The 22163-nt window shown below is 38.5% G+C and overlaps 1 protein-coding gene across 1 annotated transcript in view; it reads left to right on the forward strand.

The window, feature by feature from the left end:
• The window catches only part of MYH15 (myosin heavy chain 15), a 214061-nt gene that overhangs the window by 124916 nt on the left and 66982 nt on the right, over window positions 1-22163 (forward strand). Inside the window, 6 exon segments of the mRNA XM_042781754.1 lie at window positions 2181-2216; window positions 2287-2308; window positions 8003-8111; window positions 8114-8325; window positions 8327-8392; window positions 20275-20376. Of these exon segments, the coding sequence (XP_042637688.1) occupies window positions 2181-2216; window positions 2287-2308; window positions 8003-8111; window positions 8114-8325; window positions 8327-8392; window positions 20275-20376 (547 nt within the window).

The raw sequence follows: 22163 nt of genomic DNA on the forward strand, positions 1-22163 counted from the left end.
CTCAGAAATCCAAGGAGGGGTCGCTATAAGTTGGGGCTGACTCGATGGCACATAACAACAACAACAATAGCACAATAATAATAGCATATTGCTGCTGGAGGGCAAAGGGCAGGCTATTACATATATTTAAACACATACCTACATAAACCAAACTCACTGCCATTGAATCAATTTGACTCATAGTGACCCCTCCTTGGGTTTCCAAGGCTATGACCCAGAAATACCTACTCAATATCCACTCTGAGCAACACTAACATGTACCTAAGGAGATAAGCATATGAAAAATGTTATTTAGAAAAGCAAAATATAAAGGAAAAGCTAAGTGCTTATTAACAGGGAAATGGATAAATTACTATGTCCAAATTATGAAATTTGTTAATCATGTCACAGATAAATTTTGAAATGAAGAACATGTAAAATCTCAGTATGTTATTGGGTTAAAAATAAGTTACAGAACTATATAAAAACATATACAACATTGTACCTTTTATAAGGAGCCCTGGTGGCACAATGGCTAAGCACTTGGCTGCTAACCAAAAGGTTCAAACCCACCAGTAGCTCTGTGGGAGAAAGATGTGATAGTCTGCTTTCATAAAGATTTACAGGCTTTGAAACCCTATGGAGCAGTTCTACTCTGTCATATAGGATCCCTGTGAGTCAAAATTTACTTGATGACAATGGGTTTGGTATTTTGGTTTTATTCCTTTTACAGTAAAGAAAATGAAAATATTTTTACACACATACACACACATCATATATTGACACAAACCAATGTGAATACTTAGAAAAATTATTATCTGGAAGGATACACATCAAACTGATAAATGTGGTTACCATTAGAGCAGGAACAAAGATCAGGGGTAGTAACCCAGAAGACTTCAGATGTACTGTATTTTTTGCAAAAGTGTACCCACATAAATAACACACACACACATATATGGGCAGAAATAACAAAGTTATGTAAAAACATTCTGGCATTGCACACTCATGCATACACAAGTGACATATCCAGAGGTGAATTTTGACTTCATTCATTCTCATTCAGTAGTCTGAAAATGTTACTTTTGATTATATTTGTATAATAAAAAGTATAAGCCATGGTCAATATGTCATGCGTAGAGTTTGTTAGTACCTCAGTAATGAGAAAGCAAACAACTGAAACTGTGCATTTGCTCTGGGGAAGTTCACACCCAGGCCTGAGAATGGTGGAGTTCTTTGTAGCCAATCTACACCCAGGTATGTTGTGCTAGAGATGGGCAGAGGCTCAGGTGGAGAACTATGTGTGGGGCTGCCACAGCCCAACCATGGGCTAGTCTCATAGTGGGTGGGGACATTCCCCACATGTACCCAGATCCTGCAGTGCCACCCACATATGAAGCCAGGTGGCAGGATGATGCACGTGTGGGCATACACTGCCTCAGCTCTGTAGGGCCACTGGCTGGCCATTGGACCCATTGTGTCTGAGGAAGATACATGCATATCCTCAATGCCTATGACTCTCAACCCCATCCCACATGCAGGCAGGAGACTCAAATTGCCCAAGGACAGCGGGGCAGAACTTATGCAGCTATGGTGCTCTGGCCTTGCCTGCCTGAGTGACCTCTCTTGAGTGGGGTGCACAGACCCATGCACTTCCTAGTTGGGACTAGCCATGCTGGCAAGGGCTATTTCCAAGGCAGAAAAAATGATTTCTTCCTGTATTGGAGAAAGCAGTTGGCAGAGCAGGGATAGAATCCTGCCAGGAGAGGGGCTGCTTTAGAAACTCAAGGGTGGACTAGTTAGGGTCTGCTACTGAAACCCAAACCTCTGTGTCAATAGGCACCAAAAAAAGTATATGTGAACTGCTGTATGAAAAGTGAATTTACTCTGTAAATCTTCACCAAAACCCTAAAAAAAAAAAAAAAAAAACTTAACATCAAATCCATTGGATGAAAAAAAAAAAAAGAAAGAAAAGAAATGGAGGCCATTAATGTGTAAAATACATATATATATATTCATATAACATGTATATGAAAATAATGCACAGATGGTTGTGTGGTAGGCAAAAACACGTGCATTATTTGTGTAAAAATATGGTAACTGTAATACTTAAGTTTTAAAAATGAGAATAAGATCTATAATTAAAATATTTAAACAAGACATTATTCTGAACAATTCTATTTGCTATCTTTTCCTAACAGAAAAGAATTAGAAACGAGTCAGATGAGTTCAAAATGGCAAATGAGGCAGACCTAGTGGCTCATCTACAGATAGAGCTAAAGGTAATCATTTATCGGATATGTGTAGGTGCCCGGATTTAGTTCAATGGGTGATGATTAGCTTCAATGGGAAATGCTCATCCAGCTATAGACAAAAGCACAGTGGTTAAGAAAGCAAATTGTGGTGTTCTAAACCTTATCTTCCACTTATTAGATGTATAAACTCAAAACTCACTGCCATAGAGTCAGATCTGACTCATAGCGACCCCTCTTTGGATTTCCCAGGCGGTGTTGTTGTTATGTGCCGTGGAGTCGGACCGACTTATAGCGACCCCTCCTTGGGTTTCTGCAGTATCACTACGGAAGTAGATTGCCCCATCTTCCTTCCGAGGAGTGGCTGGTGGGTTTGAACCGCCAGCCTTCTGAGTAGCAGTCAAGTGCCTTAGGCACTAGACTACCAGAACCTTCTGGCTAGCAGTCAAATGCCTTAGGCATTATACAACCAGAGCTCCTTACTACATGTATGACTTTGGAAAAATGAAAATTTAAGCTTAAATTTCCTTATCATGAGGACAGTAAAAAAATGAATTGTTAACTTGTCGAATATTTGCTGTAAGTCAGGCATTATGCTAAAATCTCACACATGTATTATTTCACTCATAATTCTCCCAGGAAACTTTGGGCTCATACTGTGCACATGGACAAAGAATACCAATCATGATACCATATATATAGACAATTAACTCTAAATAAAGTAAATTTAAGTATCTTCTATACATAACAACAACAAATGTTAATGTCTTAAGAGACTGAAAAGAAAATACCAGCCACAGAAACCAGCCTTTCTGCTAGTAAAGTTGCATGGTAAATATTTCATTATGAAACTTATGTTAGAGCTTCATGACAAGACTGTTTTCTTACAAAATTCTCTTTCTACTGAGATCTCACTATAAAACAGCTTCTACTTTTGAACCCCAACTTAAAGCAGAAGAACTGTTTTCTACTGATTTTTTTTTTTTTATTAATGACAAGCTTTTTCTTTTATGTAAAATAAATTTATTGTGAATTGGAAAAAAAAATGGTGCCTGACTTATGGTAATCATTTGATGTTAGCAATTTAAATTTTATGATCAAAAAGTTATTATTTAGCATAACTGCCTTCCAATTATTATTAGAAAGCAGTTATGCTAAAAATGAATGAGTTCTGTAGCTAAAAGGATAGCTATTTATAAGTTTTAAACCATGTAACTATTTTATACTCTGTGACCATGTTATGAAATAACATATATATACATATGTATATGTATGCATGTATATGTATGTGTGTATATATACATACACACACACATCCAGATGGATATATTTATCTACTAATATATATGTGAAATATATATCTCAATAATATAACCATTACTCAAAATAGTCTTTGAATTCCTTTTTTGATAATTATCTTCTCAAACATTTTGAGCCAAATAAAAAAACCAATCTCACTGCTTTATGGACATGCCTTATGTTCAGACACAATATTAATTTCCAAAGGATTATCCGGTATATTCACCAGACTTGGCTTCAAATGATACTTGACTTTATCCAAAATAAAAAAGTCAAGTTTCAATTTATTCAAAAGACAAATTTCTTACCTTGATGACTTTAACTGAAGCTCCAAAGATTATTTCCAAATAAATTTTTCAGACGTGTTTAGTTCAATGACAGTATTGTTTGGGATAAATGTATTAGATCTAAAGATATCTAGTTGAAAGAGCATCACATTTACTTGGATGTGGAAGTCATAATTTTTTAGCACCTTCTCGGCCACTTTTTATATATAGAAGTGATAGCTTACTTATTTGGTATGATCCAGAATTTAGCTTCCTCTAAATCACAGCACTCTTAACTAATAGAAAGGAAAACACATTCTAAAATGATTCTATCTTTATCCCTTTTCCCCACCCTAATCTATTCCTAATTACTTAAGGTGAATTTAATGAATATCAATGGCTTCATGTACTGTAATACAATGATACTATCAGGATGTATAGAGCTATCTGTCCCTACATTAAGAGTTCTGTGCTCTGCGGGTTCTTATCACTACTCTTTTTTTCCCTAATAATTCTTCTTTTGATTATATCAGATTAATCTTCACTTTAGAAGTCCCCATTTCTCTGCCAATTCCAATTTGTTACTTGTAATCTGTTGCTACTGAAAATCTGCACACTAGGAAACCAAGTGCATAAGAACTGTGTTTCAAATTAAATTAATGTCATTTCTTATGCGTAGGATGTTTGAACTTTGAGATATTCATTCTCTTGATCAGATTTTTTTCTGAGTTCCTGGTAGTTGTGTTGTCAGGTAAACAAATTCCTGATGAGTGAGGTCTTATTTATGAAACTCATCATGGTATTAGTTATTATTATTATTTTATAAATTATCTTTAGAATTGTTTTCTTGATATGAAAGATGTTTTCTTATTCTTTTGGAAAGTGTTCTTTACTGAGGTTTCCCCTCCCTGTACAAAATGTAATGAAGTTGCTTATCAGCAAATGCTGGTGTATCCAGAATAATTAAAAATTCAAATTCTGGCCTTTGTAGTAAATTAGGAAAAATCACTTAAAATTTGCATATTCTATTTTCTTTAGCTATAAAATGGGAATCAAAAGTGTCATTATGAACCAGACAGGGATGCCCTCTATCACCACTTTTTTTAAACATTGTATTGGAAGTCCTGGCCAGGGCAATAGGCAAGAAAGAGAAATAAAAGGCATGCAAATTGGCAATGAGGAACTAAACTATTTCTATTTGTGGATAATATGATCTTGTACATAGAAAACCCAAGAGACTCAACAAAAAACTACTGGAACTACTAGAGAGGTTCAGCAAAGTGGCAGAATGCAAGGTCAACATACAAAAATCAGTTGTATTCCTCTATACCAACAAAGAGTCCTCTGATAAAGAAATAAGGGAAGCAATACCATTTACAATAGTTACTAAAAAGATAAAATATCTAGGAATAAACCTCACCAGAGAGATACAAAAAGACCTATACAAAGAAAACTATAAAACACTATTACAAGAGACAACAAAGGAACTACATAAATGGAAGAACCTGCCTCATTCATGGATAGGTAGACTGAATATTGTGAAAATGTCAATGCTATCTAAAGCAATTTACACATTTAATGCAATCCCCATCCGGATACCAAGAAAGGGCATGGAAAAACCAAGTACTAACTTCATATGGAAAGGAAAGAGACTTTGGATAAGCAGAGCACTTCTGAAGAAGAAGGACAAAGTGGGTGATGTCACAGCGTTGAGTCTTAAAAACTACTATACAGCCACAGTAGTCAAAACAGCATGGTATTGGTACAATGATAGACAGACCAATGGAACAGAATTGAAAGTCCAGAAATAGACCCATCCATCCATGGACAGCTGATCTTTGACAAAGGTTCAAAACCCATTAAATGGAGAAGGATAGCCTCTTTAACAAATTGTGCTGGCAAAACTGGATATCCACTTGCAGAAAAATGAAACAAGACCTATACCTCACCCCATACACAAAAAAAAAACCTCAAGTTGGATCAAAGACTTAAATGTAAAACCCAAAACTATAAAATTCATCAAAGATAAAATAGGGGCAAATCTAGGAGCCCTAATTTACAGCATAAATAGACTATCGAATATAACCCAGAATGTGCAGGAGGTAGAAGAGAAGCTAGATGACTGGGACCTTTTAAAATTAAATTCTTATGCTCATCAAAAGACTTCGTCAAAAGGATAAAAAGAGAACCTACAGATTGGGAGAAAATATTTACCTATGGCACATCTAACAAAAGACTTATCTCTAAAATCTATAGAAAACTTCAGTACCTCAACACCAAGAAGACAAACAACCCAATCCAAAAACGGGCAAAAGACTTGAACAGACACGTTACTAAAGACAATATGCTGGCAGCCAACAAACACATGAGGAATTGCTCACAATCATTAGCCATTAGAGTTGCAAATCAAAACAATGATGAAATATCATCTCACCGCAACAATCATAGCAAAGTTCAACAGGACAGAAAATAACAAATGCTGGCAAGGTTGCAGAGAGATTGGAACTCTTGTGCACTGCTGGTGGGATTGTAAAATGGTACAACCATTGTGGCATACGGTATAGCGTTTCCTCAAAAAACTGAAAATAGAAATACCATTTAACCCAGCAATTCCATTACTAGGAATATATTCTAAAGAGGGGAGAGCCAGTGCACGAACAGACATATGCACACCTATGTTCATCGCAGCACAATTCACTATAGCAAAGAGATGGAAACAACCTGAATGCCTATCAACAGATGAATGGATAACCAAATTATGGGACATTCACACAATGGAATACTATGCTACATTAAAGAACACTGAAGGATACGTGAATCATCTCATGATGAGCCTGGAGGACATTATGCTGAGTGAAATAAGTCAATTGCAGAAAGACAAATACTGTATGAGCCCATTACTGTGAAAAGACAAAGAACGGTTTGCTTAAGAAAAAGAACTCACTTTGTAGATTACCAGGGTAGGGAGGGATGGGAGGGATTTATTTCAGGCTAGTTGAGGCCCACATGCTAACATGGGTAAGGGGAGGGATGTATAGAAAGAGTCTATGACCACCATGATAACATTAGGAAAAGGGAGGACACTGAACTGTGCACATAGAAAATAAATGACAGATGCTAATACCAACCAGTATATCCACAATACTCCATTACCATTAACACCAAAACCAGGCTACAGATAAACACATAAACATCTGAGAAGATCAGATGGAGGTCAGTGAACAGGAGTATACTCTAGACTATGGATAGATTCAGCGGAGGCTAATCTTGCACAGATACCAGTGATACAAAATAACTGCAATCTTTACAGAAACAATAGAAGATAGACATAGAGGAACCCCTCACAGACAGCCAGACACTGTAGAAGAGAGATGCAATGAATCTACCGACTCAGGAGCATAGTACTGGGGGACACCAGACTCAACTGGCACAACAAAATACATAAAAGCCTTGTTCCACATCCTACATTGGTGAGTAGTGACTGGGGCCTTAAAAGCTTTCAAGCAGCCATCTAAGATGCAGCAAATGGTCTCCTATCGTTGGAAGCAAAGAATAGTGCAAAAAAGAACAAGGGCATTTGGAAGCAATCAGCCCTAGGACACAATGGCCCTCTAGACCAGAAGAACTAGATGGTGCCCAGCTACCAATGCCAAACACTCAGGAAAGGATCAAATCTGGAGACCCTGGATAGAGTGGAAGGAAAAACGTGGAACAATATCCAAAAACTCAATAATGACCAGAATTACTGGTTGCATGGAGTCTGGTGAGATCCTAATACTATGGGCCTGGGATACATCCTGGGCCTGAATAAAACTCACTTCCAGGGGCTGGCTCTTAGCCCAATAGTAAACAAGATGTACACGCAGACCACTCTACCCAGGGTGACGCACCCACATACTCTATGGAAATGCATCCATTGGAGCAATAGACCATGGGACACCAGAGGACCAACATTCAAACTGAGGAAATGCAGGACACACAGTGCATAATAACTATGAGGGGCACAAGGGGAGGAGGGGCTACTGGGCAGGCAGGAGAGGAGACTGGGTTAGGGCAGTGAAACTAAATGTACACGTAATGTTGAATGTAAAACAAATTTAAAAAAAGAAATAAAGAAAGAAGTATTATGTTTCTTAGTTTTGTGAAATAAATTTTTAAAAAAAGAATAAAGCTCTTGAATAGTAAATGGAAGATTTATTGCTGCAGACTCAGATACAATATTTGAAAGAAGAACTAGAAGCTGAAAGGACCACTCAAGCCAAGGTGGAAAGTGAGAGAGCTGACCTCACTCTAGATATAGAGTACTTGAATGAGAAGCTGAAGAGGCAGGAAGGCCCAGCTTGTCTCATCTGGACATAAATAAGAAATAAGAAACAGAATTCCAGAAGCTTCACCAAGCCATAGAAGAGGCCACACAGCACTTTGAGGCAACTTCTGCCTCTTTGAAGAAGAAACATGTAGACAGCCTGCCTGAGCCTGAGGCCCAGAAACAAAATCTATAGTGGATCAAGAAGAAACTGGAAAAAAGCCAAAAGTGATTTGCAGCTAGAAGTGGATGACCTCCTGAAGCTTATTGAGCAGATGACCAGAGCTAAGGCAGACATTCTCAAGCCTCTCTAGTGGGCTTCCTAACATGCGAGTAAGGAGAGGAGGAGAAGGAAAACAAAAATAAACCATGAGTGACTTAAGGTATTTGCTAATGAAGAGGATAGTTTTTCAGATTTACTATATTATTGTTAGTAGATCAGCAGTCATTGTTAAGGTCACACAGTCATAAGCTAAATGTGGTCTAATGGTGGCTTTGAGTGTTATTGGAATTCTGGTCTATATTCCTATGGGTCTTTTTCATAATGTCTATGTGAGTACAGCCTGTCTGAACAAATAGTGAACACAAACAGCTTTGCTGAGAAGAGGGAACTTTTTCTCCCTTATGTCTTCTGGCATCTCTTTAACCAGCCAGCACTAGAGGAAAGTTCATCATATCTTCTTTCTTCCCTGAGCCCATTAATCTGTACACTGCAAGCAAGCTTCATTATCAAATGGTTAGTTGAGATCATGTCTAACAGTGACGCCACTTTCTATAGTTGAGAAGAAGCTTGCTTTAGGTTAATGAGAGTGAATGGCTAGTTGCTGTACCCTCAGGTCTTTGTGAGCAAAATTTGTAATGTCATCTTGGAAAGAGGAACCAACAATAAAGTTTGGACACAGGGGACTGTGACCAGAAAAATGTAGAAGTTCTTCAGCTATTTGTTCAACATTCATTCCCTTTTAAGATTACATTCAATAGAAAGAAACACAATCACAATTCCCTCTCTCTCTTTTTCTCCCTTATTCCTGCTACCCACACCACCAATTATTTTTGAAATCTAGTGAGGGCTTAGGCCTTCTCTTTCTCCTTTATTCCTTTATATTCTACATTTTATATGAAGTCTGACTTTCTCTGGACCCTGAAAACGTTTACCCCATGCCCTGTGAGCTTCATCTGCATCCTCCTTCCATCAAATGAGGCCTTAGCAATGCTTACTCTTTCCGTTCTCTACTGTGCCTCTCATTCACCTTCAGGGACTCTTCTGTTGCTGTACATTCTCATAGGAATTCATAAAATCATAAAACTGTTGATAGATTCACCATAAATCCATATTAATTAGGTGTGAATTTCATACTTTGGAACTTCTTCCAGATGTTCACTGCTGCTCAGAAGTTGTTCATTTTTCTAACTCACTTCCTGTTCTGTTTTCTACAAAATTCTTTCCATTCCAACTCTGTTTTTCTGAATCCTTCCTTTCAATAGCCTTTTGTTACAAGTTCTCTCTTCATGTTACATTTTGCTTAATTTTTTTCTCATGTTTTTCTTTCCTTCTTATCCTCCCAAATATCTTCCCGCCTAACCATTATTCACCTATTACAAAACAACCACCAAAACAAGAAACAAAAAGACATTCCCTCAGACACTGTTGTTGTTGTTGTTATTTGCCATCGAGTCGGCCCCGACTCATAGCGAACACTAGAGATGGTATTTTGAGAGAAAAGTAAAACATGTCCCATATTTTTCTTGTATATCTATTTCTCTTACCAAAGAGTAGTGTTCCATTTACCTGTTGCTGTATAAAAAATCACCCCAAAACTTTGTAGCTTAAAACAATTTGTTATTGTTCGTTTGATTCAGGGCTTGACAAGCTCAGCTGGTGTGGTTGGAGTCAATTGTTGGTTCAAGCTGAAGTAATCTGAATGCTTCTTCACTCCTCTGTCTGATTGCTGGACTGGGCTGGCTAGAACAGCTATAAGCTGGTGGAAATTTTTTTCTCCAAGTGACCTCACCACATGACTAGTTTGGGCTTCCTCACATCCTCACAACATGGCAGCCACATGGGAGTTAGACCTTTTACATGATGATTCGGTACACTCAAAGAAATTGTTCCAAGAGACAAAAGCAGAAGCTGCAAAGATTCTTGGGACTTAAATTTACAGTGTAGTGAAGTGATACAGCATGATTTCTCTCACTTAAAAGTGAGTCACAGGACCAGGGTCTACATAAGTGTATCTTTACCAATGACTTTGGATCACTGTAGTGTCATTTATGAAGACTAGCTCCCACCATAGGTGTATACCTCATTACCTCCTGCTCCTTTAACCCCTGCAATCTGTCTTTTATCTACACCCCTTTTTACTTGAAAGTGTTAAATTTTTCTCTCAAAGATCAAAAATGTCTTCCTTTCCCCAAATCAGCATGTCTAAAACCAAACTTAACACCTTCTTCTGAGGATGGCATTTTCTCTGGGCATGTCTATCACTAGCATCTTGATTCTTCCAATCACCAGGTCTGGAGTCTCAATTATTTATTTCCTCACATGTTCTACTTGCTTTCAATCAAATATTGAAGCAGGTCAATTCTTCACTGTCTTAGAACTTTCCTTTCCATTCTTGCTCTCATGTATGCCTCTTATTACCTCTTAACAGGGCTACTTTAATGGTTTCCTAAATTATCTTTTTTGCTTCTAGTCTATATAACACCTAGATTAATATTTGTGTCACCAAACTCACTCCCATCGAGTCGGATCCAACTCATAGCAACCCCTCCTTGGGTTTCTGAGGTGGTATCACTACAGAAGTAGATTGCCCAACTTTCCTTCCAAGGAGTGGCTGGTGGGTTTGAACCACCAGCCTTCTGTTAGCAGTCAAATGCTTTAGGCACTCCACCACCAGAGCTCTTAATATTTGTGTAACATGGCTGTGTTAGACTGGGTTCTTTAGAGAAACAAAAACCAGCAAAGCTTATATATATATATATATAAAGAGAGAGAGAAATTTATCTTAGGAAAATGGCTCACAAACGTATAGAAGCCGGCAAATTCAAAGTCCCTGGAGCAAACATCAGGCTGTAGGCTTTTCTTAGTTTCCGCAACCGCAGGGGCCGAGAAGCTCAAGGCTGGCAGGCAGTACACCAGCTTTTGACTCCAACGAATGATGAATCCAAGATCTCCAGGCCTAACAGTGGACTGCTCACTCATGGACAGTTATAGGAAGCACAATAGAATCTTGATCCACAGAAGAATGTCTGTCTTCCCAGGATGTCCCTGGATATCCTGGAAGCAGGCCACACCCCTAGGGAAACTCCCCCTGAACCGACTGGCCACTCAGAACACAGTCATCTGATCCCATCATGGGAACAACCACAAAGAACTGGGGTCCAGCCAAGTTGACACACAGCTCCAACTATCACAATGGCTCTATTGAATCATGTCCTTCCTTAAAAGTGAATGTCAAACTCCTGTATTTGAAGGTTGTTCTATAACCAGTGATCTGACTTAACGTATTTTGCCAGTTTTAGATGTCATTACTGTTTCATGAACTTCCCACCCTAGTCAAGCTGGAATGCTTGCCATCCACCAAATATCCATTTTTTTTCATCAGTGTGGTTTTTCCAAGCTAATTCTTCCTGGAATGTGCAAGTTCAAATTCCCATATTAAAATTCTGTTTTAGAATTTCTATATCACTTTTGTGGTCCCTTTTGTATTGCATATTATATAATCTTTTAACTGTTTGAAAGCATCTCTAAGGCAGAAACTAGATCTTATTTTATTCATAGTGCTTTGTACAATCTATACATTTAATTATGAACATTAACCTTTACATATATCTCTTTGGAATTCTGAGGCTCACAGTTCCAGTGACTTGTCCAGGGTCACACAATTATACGGCAGCCGTGGTCCTCAACTCCAAATCCAGTGTATTTCTGTGGGTGCCCACATTCAACAGCAGCCTTAAATATTTGTTGGTGGGATAAATTGATTGTGTTCATTGTCAGAGGCGTATACATTATGCTAAACCTTGTTTGAATTGTTTACTTCATCTTTTCATGAATTATAGTGCCAAGAATGCCAATATTCAGTGGTACAGTGGAATGAAAGCATTTTCAAAAGCATACTATGCTGACAGAGAAGCCAAGGGCAATTTAGATTTTATAGGCAGTCTCACAATTATCTTGATTATTTTGAATTCCCATTAGTTCCTGAATTTCTAAGAGGCAGCATTTTTTTAAAAAAAAACTTTTTATTGTGACTTGGGTGAGAGTTTACAAAGCAAATTGGTTTTCCATTCAACAATTCATATACTTTTTGTTTTCTGACATTGATTGCAATGCCCACAATATAACAGCATTCTTTCCACTTCTCTGTATTGACCATTTCCCTTCATTCTTCTTTCCTATTCTTTCCTGCCTTCTGAGCTTTATCTCTAGACAAATGCAGCCCTCTTGATCTCATATGGTTGATTATTCTAAGGAGTGCATACATCTACGATGTTATTATTCACTTTATAGACTTGTATATTATTTGGCTGAAACTTCAGCCATAGGAGTGAGCTCAGTTCCAGACTGGAAGAGTGACTAAAAGACAAAGTTTGGGGGCAGGGAGGTCCCTTCAGGCTCTATCAGACTAGTAAGCCTGGTCTTTTTGTGATTTTGAGTTTGTTTCACATTTTTCTCCCACTCTATCCAGGATTTCCTATTGTGATCCCTTTCAAAATGGTCAGTAGTGGTAGCTGGTCACCATCATCTAGTTCTTCTGGTCTCAGGGTCTTGGAGGCTGAAGTTTCCATGGTTCATTATTCCTTTGGACTAATTGTTTCCATGTGTCTTTCTGATTCTTAAAAGGAAGAAGGAAGCAGGAAAATCAGAAAACCAGAGAGATGGCAGCATGAGAAGAACTGAGCGTGACATTGCTGACCTTGAACATAGAGTAATAGGACCAGGAGCCAAGGGAAGTGGACAGGTTCTGTTGTTATGTGCCATAGAGTCAGACCTGACTCATAGCGACCCCTCCTTGGGTTTCTGAGGTGGTATCACTAGGGAAGTAGATCGTCCAACCTTCCTTCTGGGGAGTAGCTGGCAGGTTTGAACTGCCAAACTTCTGGTTAGCAATCAAGTGCCTTAGGCACTACGCTACTAGAAACTTTAATAAAGCGAGAAAATGGATTGTCCCCAAGATGCTCCAGAAAGAAACACAGCCCTGCTGACACATTGGCCTTATGTTAGTGAGATCTGTGTCAGACTTCTGATCTATAGAGCTGTTAGATAATATACTTACACTACTTTAAGCCACTAAGTTTGTGGTAATTTGTTACAGCAGCAATAGGAAACTAATAACCTGTAATCATTTGCTGTTGACTCAATTCCAATCTCATACGTGACTGATAGCAATCTCATACATGTCAGAGTAGAACTGTGTTCCATAGGGTTTTCTTTTTTTTAATTTTTTATTCTGATTTGTATGAAAATTTACAGAACAAATTAGTTTTCCATTCAACAGTTCATGCATATTTTGTTTTGTGACATTAATTGTAATCCCCACAATGTAACAACACTCTTCCCACTTCCTCCTGGTGTTGACCGTCCTTCTTTCCTCTCTGTTCCTGACTTCTGAGTTTTATCCCTGGGCAAATAGTGTTCTTTTAATTTTGTATGGTTGATTGTTCTAAAGAGTTCATACCTCCCTGGTGTTGTTATTCACCTTATATACCTGTCTATTATTTGGCTGAAAGTTGAGCCACAGGAGTGAGTTCAGTTCTGGCCTTGAAGGATATTTATGGGCCAGAGTCTTGGGGGTTCCACCAATCTCTATCAGACCAGTAAGCATGTTTTTTTTTTTTTTTGAGTTTTGTTCCACATTTTTCTCCCACTTTCTCTAGGATGTCCTATTGTGAACCCTTTCAGAGTGGTCAGCAGTGATAGCTGGGCACCATCTAGTTCTTTTGGTCTCAGGATCATGGAGCCTGAGGTTTACATGGTTACATGGTCCATTAGTCCTTTGAACTAATTCTTTCCATGTGTCTTTGATTTTCTTAACTCTTCGTTGCTCTGCATGGGGAGAGACCAATAGTTGTAACTTAGGTAGCTGTTCATAAGCTTTTAAAACCCCAGTCACCACTCATCACAACTGGATGTAGAACATTGTCTTTGTAGACCATGTTAGGTCAATTGACTTTGATGTCCTATGAGAGTATGGTCTTGATTCCCCAGGTCCAATGACTCATTCTCTCAAGGTGTTTGGTTATGGCCAAGAAGTTTTCATAACTTTGCTTCCTGTGTGCTCTACTATATTCATGGATATATTTGTGCACATATATATATATATGAACATATAAACACATATGTAGAAATATTCTGCCAAACATATATATATTTGTGGGTGTAGTCACCTTCCCACTCCTGTTCAGCTTGTGTGTCTCCTGCAATAACAGTAATAACAATGTCTGAATAGATGCATAAGAATTAGCTTTTAGATAAATGTGCATTATTTTATTAACCTCTTTTCCACTGATATAAATATAAATATATATATGTTAGGCCGAAGCAAACCCAAGCCACCAACATTTCAGTTAGCAACTTCTTCCAGGTGTCAAGTCCTGATGAGACAGCCTGATAAGACAACCAAAGTGACAGAACCCGCCCAGACTAGAAAGTCCCATGCAGTGGCAAACTTCCTCTTGTCAAGCCCCCTCATGCTCATTAAGTGCAGACCCATGCTAACAGCTAATTGGACCCCACCATTTCCTTAATGTCCCCACTTAGGTCCTCCACAAGACCATAAACCCTCCCCTCCCCAGCCAAGCAGTGCGACTTCTCGGGCCCCTCTCAGGGACCCGTGAACCTTGCCAGGCCCCCTCCTGGGGGCCCGTAAACCTCCCCTGGAAACTCAGAATAAAAACTTCTCTTTAACCTCACTTTTGTGCGTCCTCTTCTCCTTACTGTGTGGCCTTACAATATACATATAATGTTTCTAAGGAACCCCAGTGGGACAACAGTTAAGTGCTCACTGCTAACCAAAAGGTTGGCAGTTCAAGCATACAGTTCGTTCTGTGAAAGGAAGACCTAATGATTTGCTTCCATAAGGATTGCATCATAGAAAACCCTATGGAACAGTTCTACTCTGTCACCTGTGACCCCTATGAGTTGAAAGTCAACTCAACAGTAGCTAACAGTAACATCTTTATGCTTAAATTTGAAATTCTTTTGATGATACAACATCTTTGTCTATATGTACAGGTCAATTTTGCACCTTCTGTTTATGAAAATACTTTGTAAACTGAAAATACTTGACCAGTGGTTTGTAGTACCCATGGATACCTACCACTTGGAGCTATGCCTAAGGACAAATGCCTTTTCTGTCTACTCAGGTGGTATGACCACGTGATAAGCACAGTCGAGCTCGGTTTCACGTATAGGTCTCTGTTGAAAACAAGGACTCTGCTCTGGCTTCTTTACTTGCCATTTCCACACCATTGACTCAGTTGTCTTATAGAAATATGTGCTTTTTCACCCTCAGCAAACAGGTGCACAACATAGCATATTCTGGGTTATAAACAGAACTGTCATTTCTCACACCTAGATGTATTCCTCCTTGCCTAGTCATTTATTATTGGAGATATTATAAAATAAAGATGGTTCACATACTCATCTGTCTCTTGGAACTCGGGATTTGTGCCTGGACCAACTAGGATGTAGGCCATTGTTCAATTAATCCTTAATATTTTCATACTATGGATGCTTAGGAATCTAGTATGACCTTTTTTTTTTTTTAAAATCTGCACAGGAAAATACCAGTGCAACTCCTAATTTCAATGCTTAGCAGCTGTGTGAATTTGGGCCAGTTATTTATCCTTTCTGATGCTCAGTTTTCTCATTTATGCAACAGAGCTAATCTGATCTCTTGAGGGATATTGTGAGGGGAAAAAAATGAGTGTGCCAATTTTTACTGTCAAAGTCACTTTCAGATACAAGAGAAAACATATTCAACATTCAAGGTAAAATTAGTGATTTTGCAGACAATCTAAAAACTGTTACATTTATCACTACTATATCTTTCTTCTAGTCACAAGAGTGGATTATTGAGTGTGCCTGCCATTTAACATTAATACTTTAACCCAGGTGATGTCAATGGAATTGTCTGAACAATGGTCATTGAATCTCTGCCAGGCTTGTTTCACCACCACCAAACCTGGAACATCTGTGACCTAGAATGACATGGCTTTCCTTGTCAGCCTCCTAAAGGACATACACTTGATTTGTCACTTAAGTTGTTTACTAATCAGTGTATAATATCCTGACCAAGTTAAAAAACAAATTTTTGAGATGTGGGATTTATGATGAAGGCTTGAATGTAACCTAGTAAACTTTAGGCATTGTGTTGGTTGACTTCTTACTGGTCTGCAATAATTTAAGTGTCTCTGTTATATATGTAGAGATAAGTATTGATTTGGGTGAAGAGAAGGGCGATATACCAAATGTGAGTGATCAATATGGTGACATTGAGGAAGAAGAAGACATAGAAAGGTACATGGGAGGTGCAGACAACAAAGATGAACCTTTTGTACATAAAATACTGCATTGTCAGTGAAGGCAAACATGGGTATATGGATGGATAGATGGGTAGACAGGCTGAACTATTAGGTATGTCTATGAAGCAGGGAGTGTACCCAAGACCATGTATAGGGTTGGCAGACAATGGTCCTATAAGTGTATTGTATGATCTGTAAGAATTCCCAGGTGTATAGTAGAGCTGACAAGGAACAAGATTGTAGTCACTTCTTGGTCACAGCCAGCTACCCAGATGGACCCAGTAGGTGAACCTGTGGGCTTGGGACCATAGTCACAGGGGACATCAAGCTCAATTGACATAACATACTACACAAAACATTGTTCCACCTCCTACTTTGGTGAGTAGTGACTAGAATCTTAAAAGCTTGCAAGCAGCCATCTAGATGTAACGATGGGTCTCTCCTTGTCCAGAGGAAGGAAGAATGAAGAAAACCAAAGATTCATGGAAACAGAATGAAGAAAACCAAAGATTCATGGAAACAATTAGTCCTAGCAACTGGTACACCATGCGATCTGCAGCCTATACAACTCTGAGACCAGAAGAACTAGATGGTGCCCGGCTACCACTGTCAACCACTTGGAGGAGGGTTTCTGTAGGAGATCCTGGATAGTGAGGGAGAACATTGTGGAACAAAACTCAAAATCATTTGGAAAAAAAAAAGGGGGAGGCCAGGTTTGCAGGTCTGATAGAGCCTGGTGGAACCACTGAAACTATAGCCCCTAGCTGCCCTTTAGGTCTGGAATTGAACCCACACCTGTGGCTTCCAGCCAAACAAAAGACAGGCATATGAGTTGAACATTTACCTGAGGTAGATACACTCCTTGGAGAGAACAATCATGGAGAAAGAGGGGCTGTTTATGCACAGGGAGATAGCTCAGGGGGCAGGAGTCCATGGAGGGATGGACACAGTGAAGAGGTACCTATTGGGAGGAAGTGGGAGGGGAGCTGTTGTAGTGGGGTAAATTGTAGTCAATGTCATGAGACAAAGTATATGTGAACTGCTGTATGGAAAGGGAATTTGCTCTGTAAATTTTCACCCAAATCACAATTTAAAAAAAAGAAATTGTAAGATTATACTCATAAAATCTCCTGCAGCCAAAATACACAGAGTTCTTATCAGTCTACTGGCAATTGACATTACTGTAAGAAACTTAAAAAAAATAAAATCTTAGAAATACATGTGTTTTTTGTTTTTTAAAAATAATTTAAATGTCTTAGACTGACATTTATTAAGTTCCTATTGTGTGCCATAGTCTGTGAGGATATAAGGGAGATGTAATCTAGTATTTCATCAGGGGATTTAGAATAGTTGCTGTTGTAAGCTTAAACAGAAAAGTCTTAAACACAGAAGACTACAGCTAGAAGTCTCCAAAGCTATTGCTGATTCAGAAGTTGCCAAGAGGACTAAGTCTAGCATCACCTTTTAAGTGTCCCTGGTCTTTGGTCATGAGTATATGATAAAAATGAGGTTAATGTTGAGACTGTTAGGCTCACCACCAGATTTCACCATTTTATCAAATGGTGATCACTCTTTGTCTCCTTATTCTTCTATTTTCAAAGCATTCTTTCTTTGTGGAGACCAAGGCCTCATAGAGTGCTTCAGTGGATTGAGACTTAATACATCTAAAGAGTCTAGGAGAGAGTTCCAAACATATAATAAGGACCCAGTAAATGTTAACTGCTCCAATTACTATTTTGCTCAATTACTATTTTATTATTATCTTTATTATTATCATCATCATTATCATCAAAGATTTGGCAGGTTAAAAGCATTTTGAAAAAAAACATTTATATAACAAACAGAATATTGAATATAAAATCTGTAAGACCACAGAAGTCCCACCAACATCCTTTTGCCATTTCTGGCTTCATTAATAACAGGAATTCAAACTACCAGCCAACTCTCAGTTAAAGGGGCTGCACCCATCTTGCATTTTGCAAATCTTGGTCATATTTGAGGATCTTGGATCTCAAAGTCACTAGCACAAGTTTCCAGAGTACAACAAGAATTTGCTGATTACCTGAAGCCAGGTAGAAGTACAAAGGCCAATGGCATATATTTTTCTTCAAACATGCAAAGCTAATTCTGAGAAGCTAGAGTTTAAAGCTGAAGAATTAACCCAAAAGTGTTACCTAGAGCCTGCAACCATAGTGATCAAGAGGGGGCAGTTAGGGCAGTTACTTTGACAGCTGGAATTTCTATTATTAAGCTACATCAACTCAGATCCATCTACTCTCTCATTCTGCTTGGTCAGCCCTCTGGATTTCATTTTTTCTTCCTCTCCTCCTTTGCTTGCCTTCTTTCTTTTTAAGTCCCTTTCCCTCCCACCCCCCACACTTACTGTTAAGCTCCTAGTATGTGCTAGACACTATTCTAAGCATAGGGAGTGGGTTTCTGAATCAAACAAAATCTCAAATCTCAAGAACCTTATATTCTAGTAGAAGATAAAGCAAGTTAAATGTATAATAGAATGTCAAGAAGTAATCATGACCTTCATCAATGTTTGAGTTATCTTCTTCAGAAGAACAACGAACTCTAGAAAGGGGCCCAATCCCAGGGAATTGGCTTTCTCTACTGATGTCTGTAGTCTGCAAAGTTTGGACTTCTTAGTAGCCTTGATCATAGAGTGTATTGTACTTGTTTAAATTAGAGGGCATGATTTCCCAATGGTGACTGTGATCTTTAGGTCAGAAGGGAGCATACAGGTTCTAGGACACCCTCCTTTTTCTATATGTTGCCAATTCAGCAAGATCTCTATGAGGCAGAAGCTCTGGTGGCATAATGGTTAAAGCATTCAGCTGCTAACCAAAGAGTTTGACGGTTGAATCCACCAGCCACTCTGTGGGAGAAAGATGAGACAGTCTGCTTCCGTAAAGGTTTACAGCCTTGGAAAAACTATGGGCAGTTCTATTCTCTCCTTTAGGATGCTTGTTTTGTTTCTCTAATGATGCTATAACAGACATATCACAGATGGATTGCTGTAACAAATAAGGATTTATTTTCTTACAGTTGAAGAGGCTGGAAGTCCGAGTTCAAAGTGCCAGCTCTAGAGGTTGGGTAAAGTCCCCTCAACCTTGGGCTTCAGCTCTGCCTCTTGCTCTTGGCCCACTGGAGCTGAAGGTATCTCTTAATTCAAGCTGCTGCTAGCTGCTGAGGCTGACAAACCCAAGGTTGACAAATAAAGTGGCACAGTCCCAAGATTATCAAGCAAAACAGCAGGCTACTAGTTCAAGTCCAAAAATTATCCCAATATCAGCAAGCAACATGGCAGGCTACTGAATGAAGACTCAGCTAAATGTAGCATCCAAGCATGCCAAAAAACTAGAGACTTTTCTCAAAGCTTCTCCTTATATACTGGAAGCTGACATATCCCCAAGGCAGCTACTCAGCTGCTCACTGAAGATTCCACCATGGAGTTGATTACCAGTCTCATTGCAAGAAAATGTGACATCCAGCTGCCCAGACACTCAAAACCAGGCCCAGCCAAGTTGACACACAACCTAATTACCACAGTTGCAATGAGTTGGAATAGCTTCAAAGACAATTGGTTTGTTTTTTAGTTTCTATGAGTCATTACCAGCCCTTCTTTCTTACCTCATAGGCTAATGATAAGAAGCTATGTACACTATATGAAGAGTACTTGAATGAAGCAAATGCAAAACTGGATAAAGTAACTCAGTTGGCAAATGAGAAAGTGAGAATGGTAAATAAATATCTGGCTTCATTAGTGAACCCCGATCCTATCCAACTGACGGAAGGAAGGCTGAGATGATGAACTAAACATAGAGCTCAAGTTGGCATTTAAAGATTCTAGAAGAGGAAGCAGTCTCTGAGATATGTTGCAAAAGACTTCTTTAAAGTGTTAAAAAGCAAATATGCAGCTCCGAATTTCATCTCTTGTGCCATTTCAGGTACAGTCTCTGTGTGGATTCCACAGTCCAGAAACAAAGCCGGAGAATGTCTATATGTTGGCCCTGAAGGAAGTGCAACAGAAAAAAATTGTTTTGATAGGCATTGCCTTCCTCCCCCTAGTTACTGGCATTAATTTTCTACTCACTTTTTTGATGAGGAAATTGGTAGGTAAGTGAGGGGAATGAAAGTGGGTCTGTAATGATAATTCTGCTTAGGATATAGGACCTTTTTCTTCCTCCCTTTAATTCTCGTTCATACCATTTAACTTATAGAGAGACTAAAATTTAACTACATACCTGTCCAAGCTCCCTTTTCTCTCATTGGGTCTATGCTCCAGATTTAACTTCATTTTTTCCTGCTAACACCAATGTTTCTTTCTCACACTTTGTGCTATCAACTTATCATACTTTGCTTTCAAAGTTAATATGATCCATGAAACCACATTGAGTTTTGGTTCTGCAATATATGTGGTATATTAGCTTCAAATCCCTAATAAATTTGCAATTCTTCAGAATCTTTTTAAATATTAGATTTTCAGAGATTCTTAAGATGTGATCCACAGACTTGGCATTCCTTCTAATGTTAAGATGTTGCTTGCTTTCTTTATTCTGTTGTTATTTATATTGATGGTTCAAAAGCAATACCAATTCAAACTGGTTGGTGTCCTGGCATGAGTCAAGATAGCAGCACCTAATTGTATTTGTTCTTCATTACCATGTATTCACTGTTTTTTAAAAAAGTTACACTTAAAAATGTCCTTAATGAAGCAGTAAAAAATATTAACTTTACTGCACTTAAACTGAGTATATATCTTTTTAATATTCTGTATGGCAAAGTAGAAGGATGCTCAAAGCACTTCTGCTGCATACTAAAGTATGACTTGTGGTTATTTAAATTGTAAGCTGAACTAGCAGTTTTTTTTCAGAGAGGACCATTTTTCCTTGATAAAAAAAGATTGACAAGACAAACTACGGTTATTCAGACTTGAGTATTTGGCAGATATTTTCTCAAAAATGAACAAAGTGAGCCTGTCACTTCTAGGAAAACAAGTGACAATGTTTGCTGCCAATAATAAAATTGGAGCTTTCAAGAAACAATTAGAATTTTGGAAAACTTGTACTTGCCATCATGACCTTGCATGCCTCTCAATTCTTAAAGTATTTTCTGATGATATCAGTGGTGATATTAACAAATACATTTTTTTTATATTGTATAATGAAATATGTTAACATTTGGAAGAACTGCAATAGTCAGTGAACCCATATTTTTCAAATGCTGTTTTCCACTGAGTCAATTCTACTCATAGAGACCTAATAGGTCAGAGTAGAAATGCAAACTTAGGGTTTCCTAGGCTTTAATATTTATGGTTTATAATTTCCCTTGTTACCCTCCCAAGAGGGATCGGGTCTCCGGGAGCTAGGTAAGCATGGGCGGGATTGTGCTTAGTCTCCGGGAGCTAGGTAAGCATGGGCGGGATTGTGCTTAGTCTCCGGGAGCGAGGTAAGCACGGGCGGGCTTGTGCTTACTCACTGATCTGCACTGAGCACTTTCCCTTGTTACCCTCCTGAGAGGGACCGG

Source organism: Orycteropus afer, unplaced genomic scaffold (assembly GCF_000298275.1).
Source record: "Orycteropus afer afer isolate SDZICR_OR568_19922 unplaced genomic scaffold, OryAfe1.0 scaffold00166, whole genome shotgun sequence".
Taxonomy (NCBI): domain Eukaryota; kingdom Metazoa; phylum Chordata; class Mammalia; order Tubulidentata; family Orycteropodidae; genus Orycteropus; species Orycteropus afer.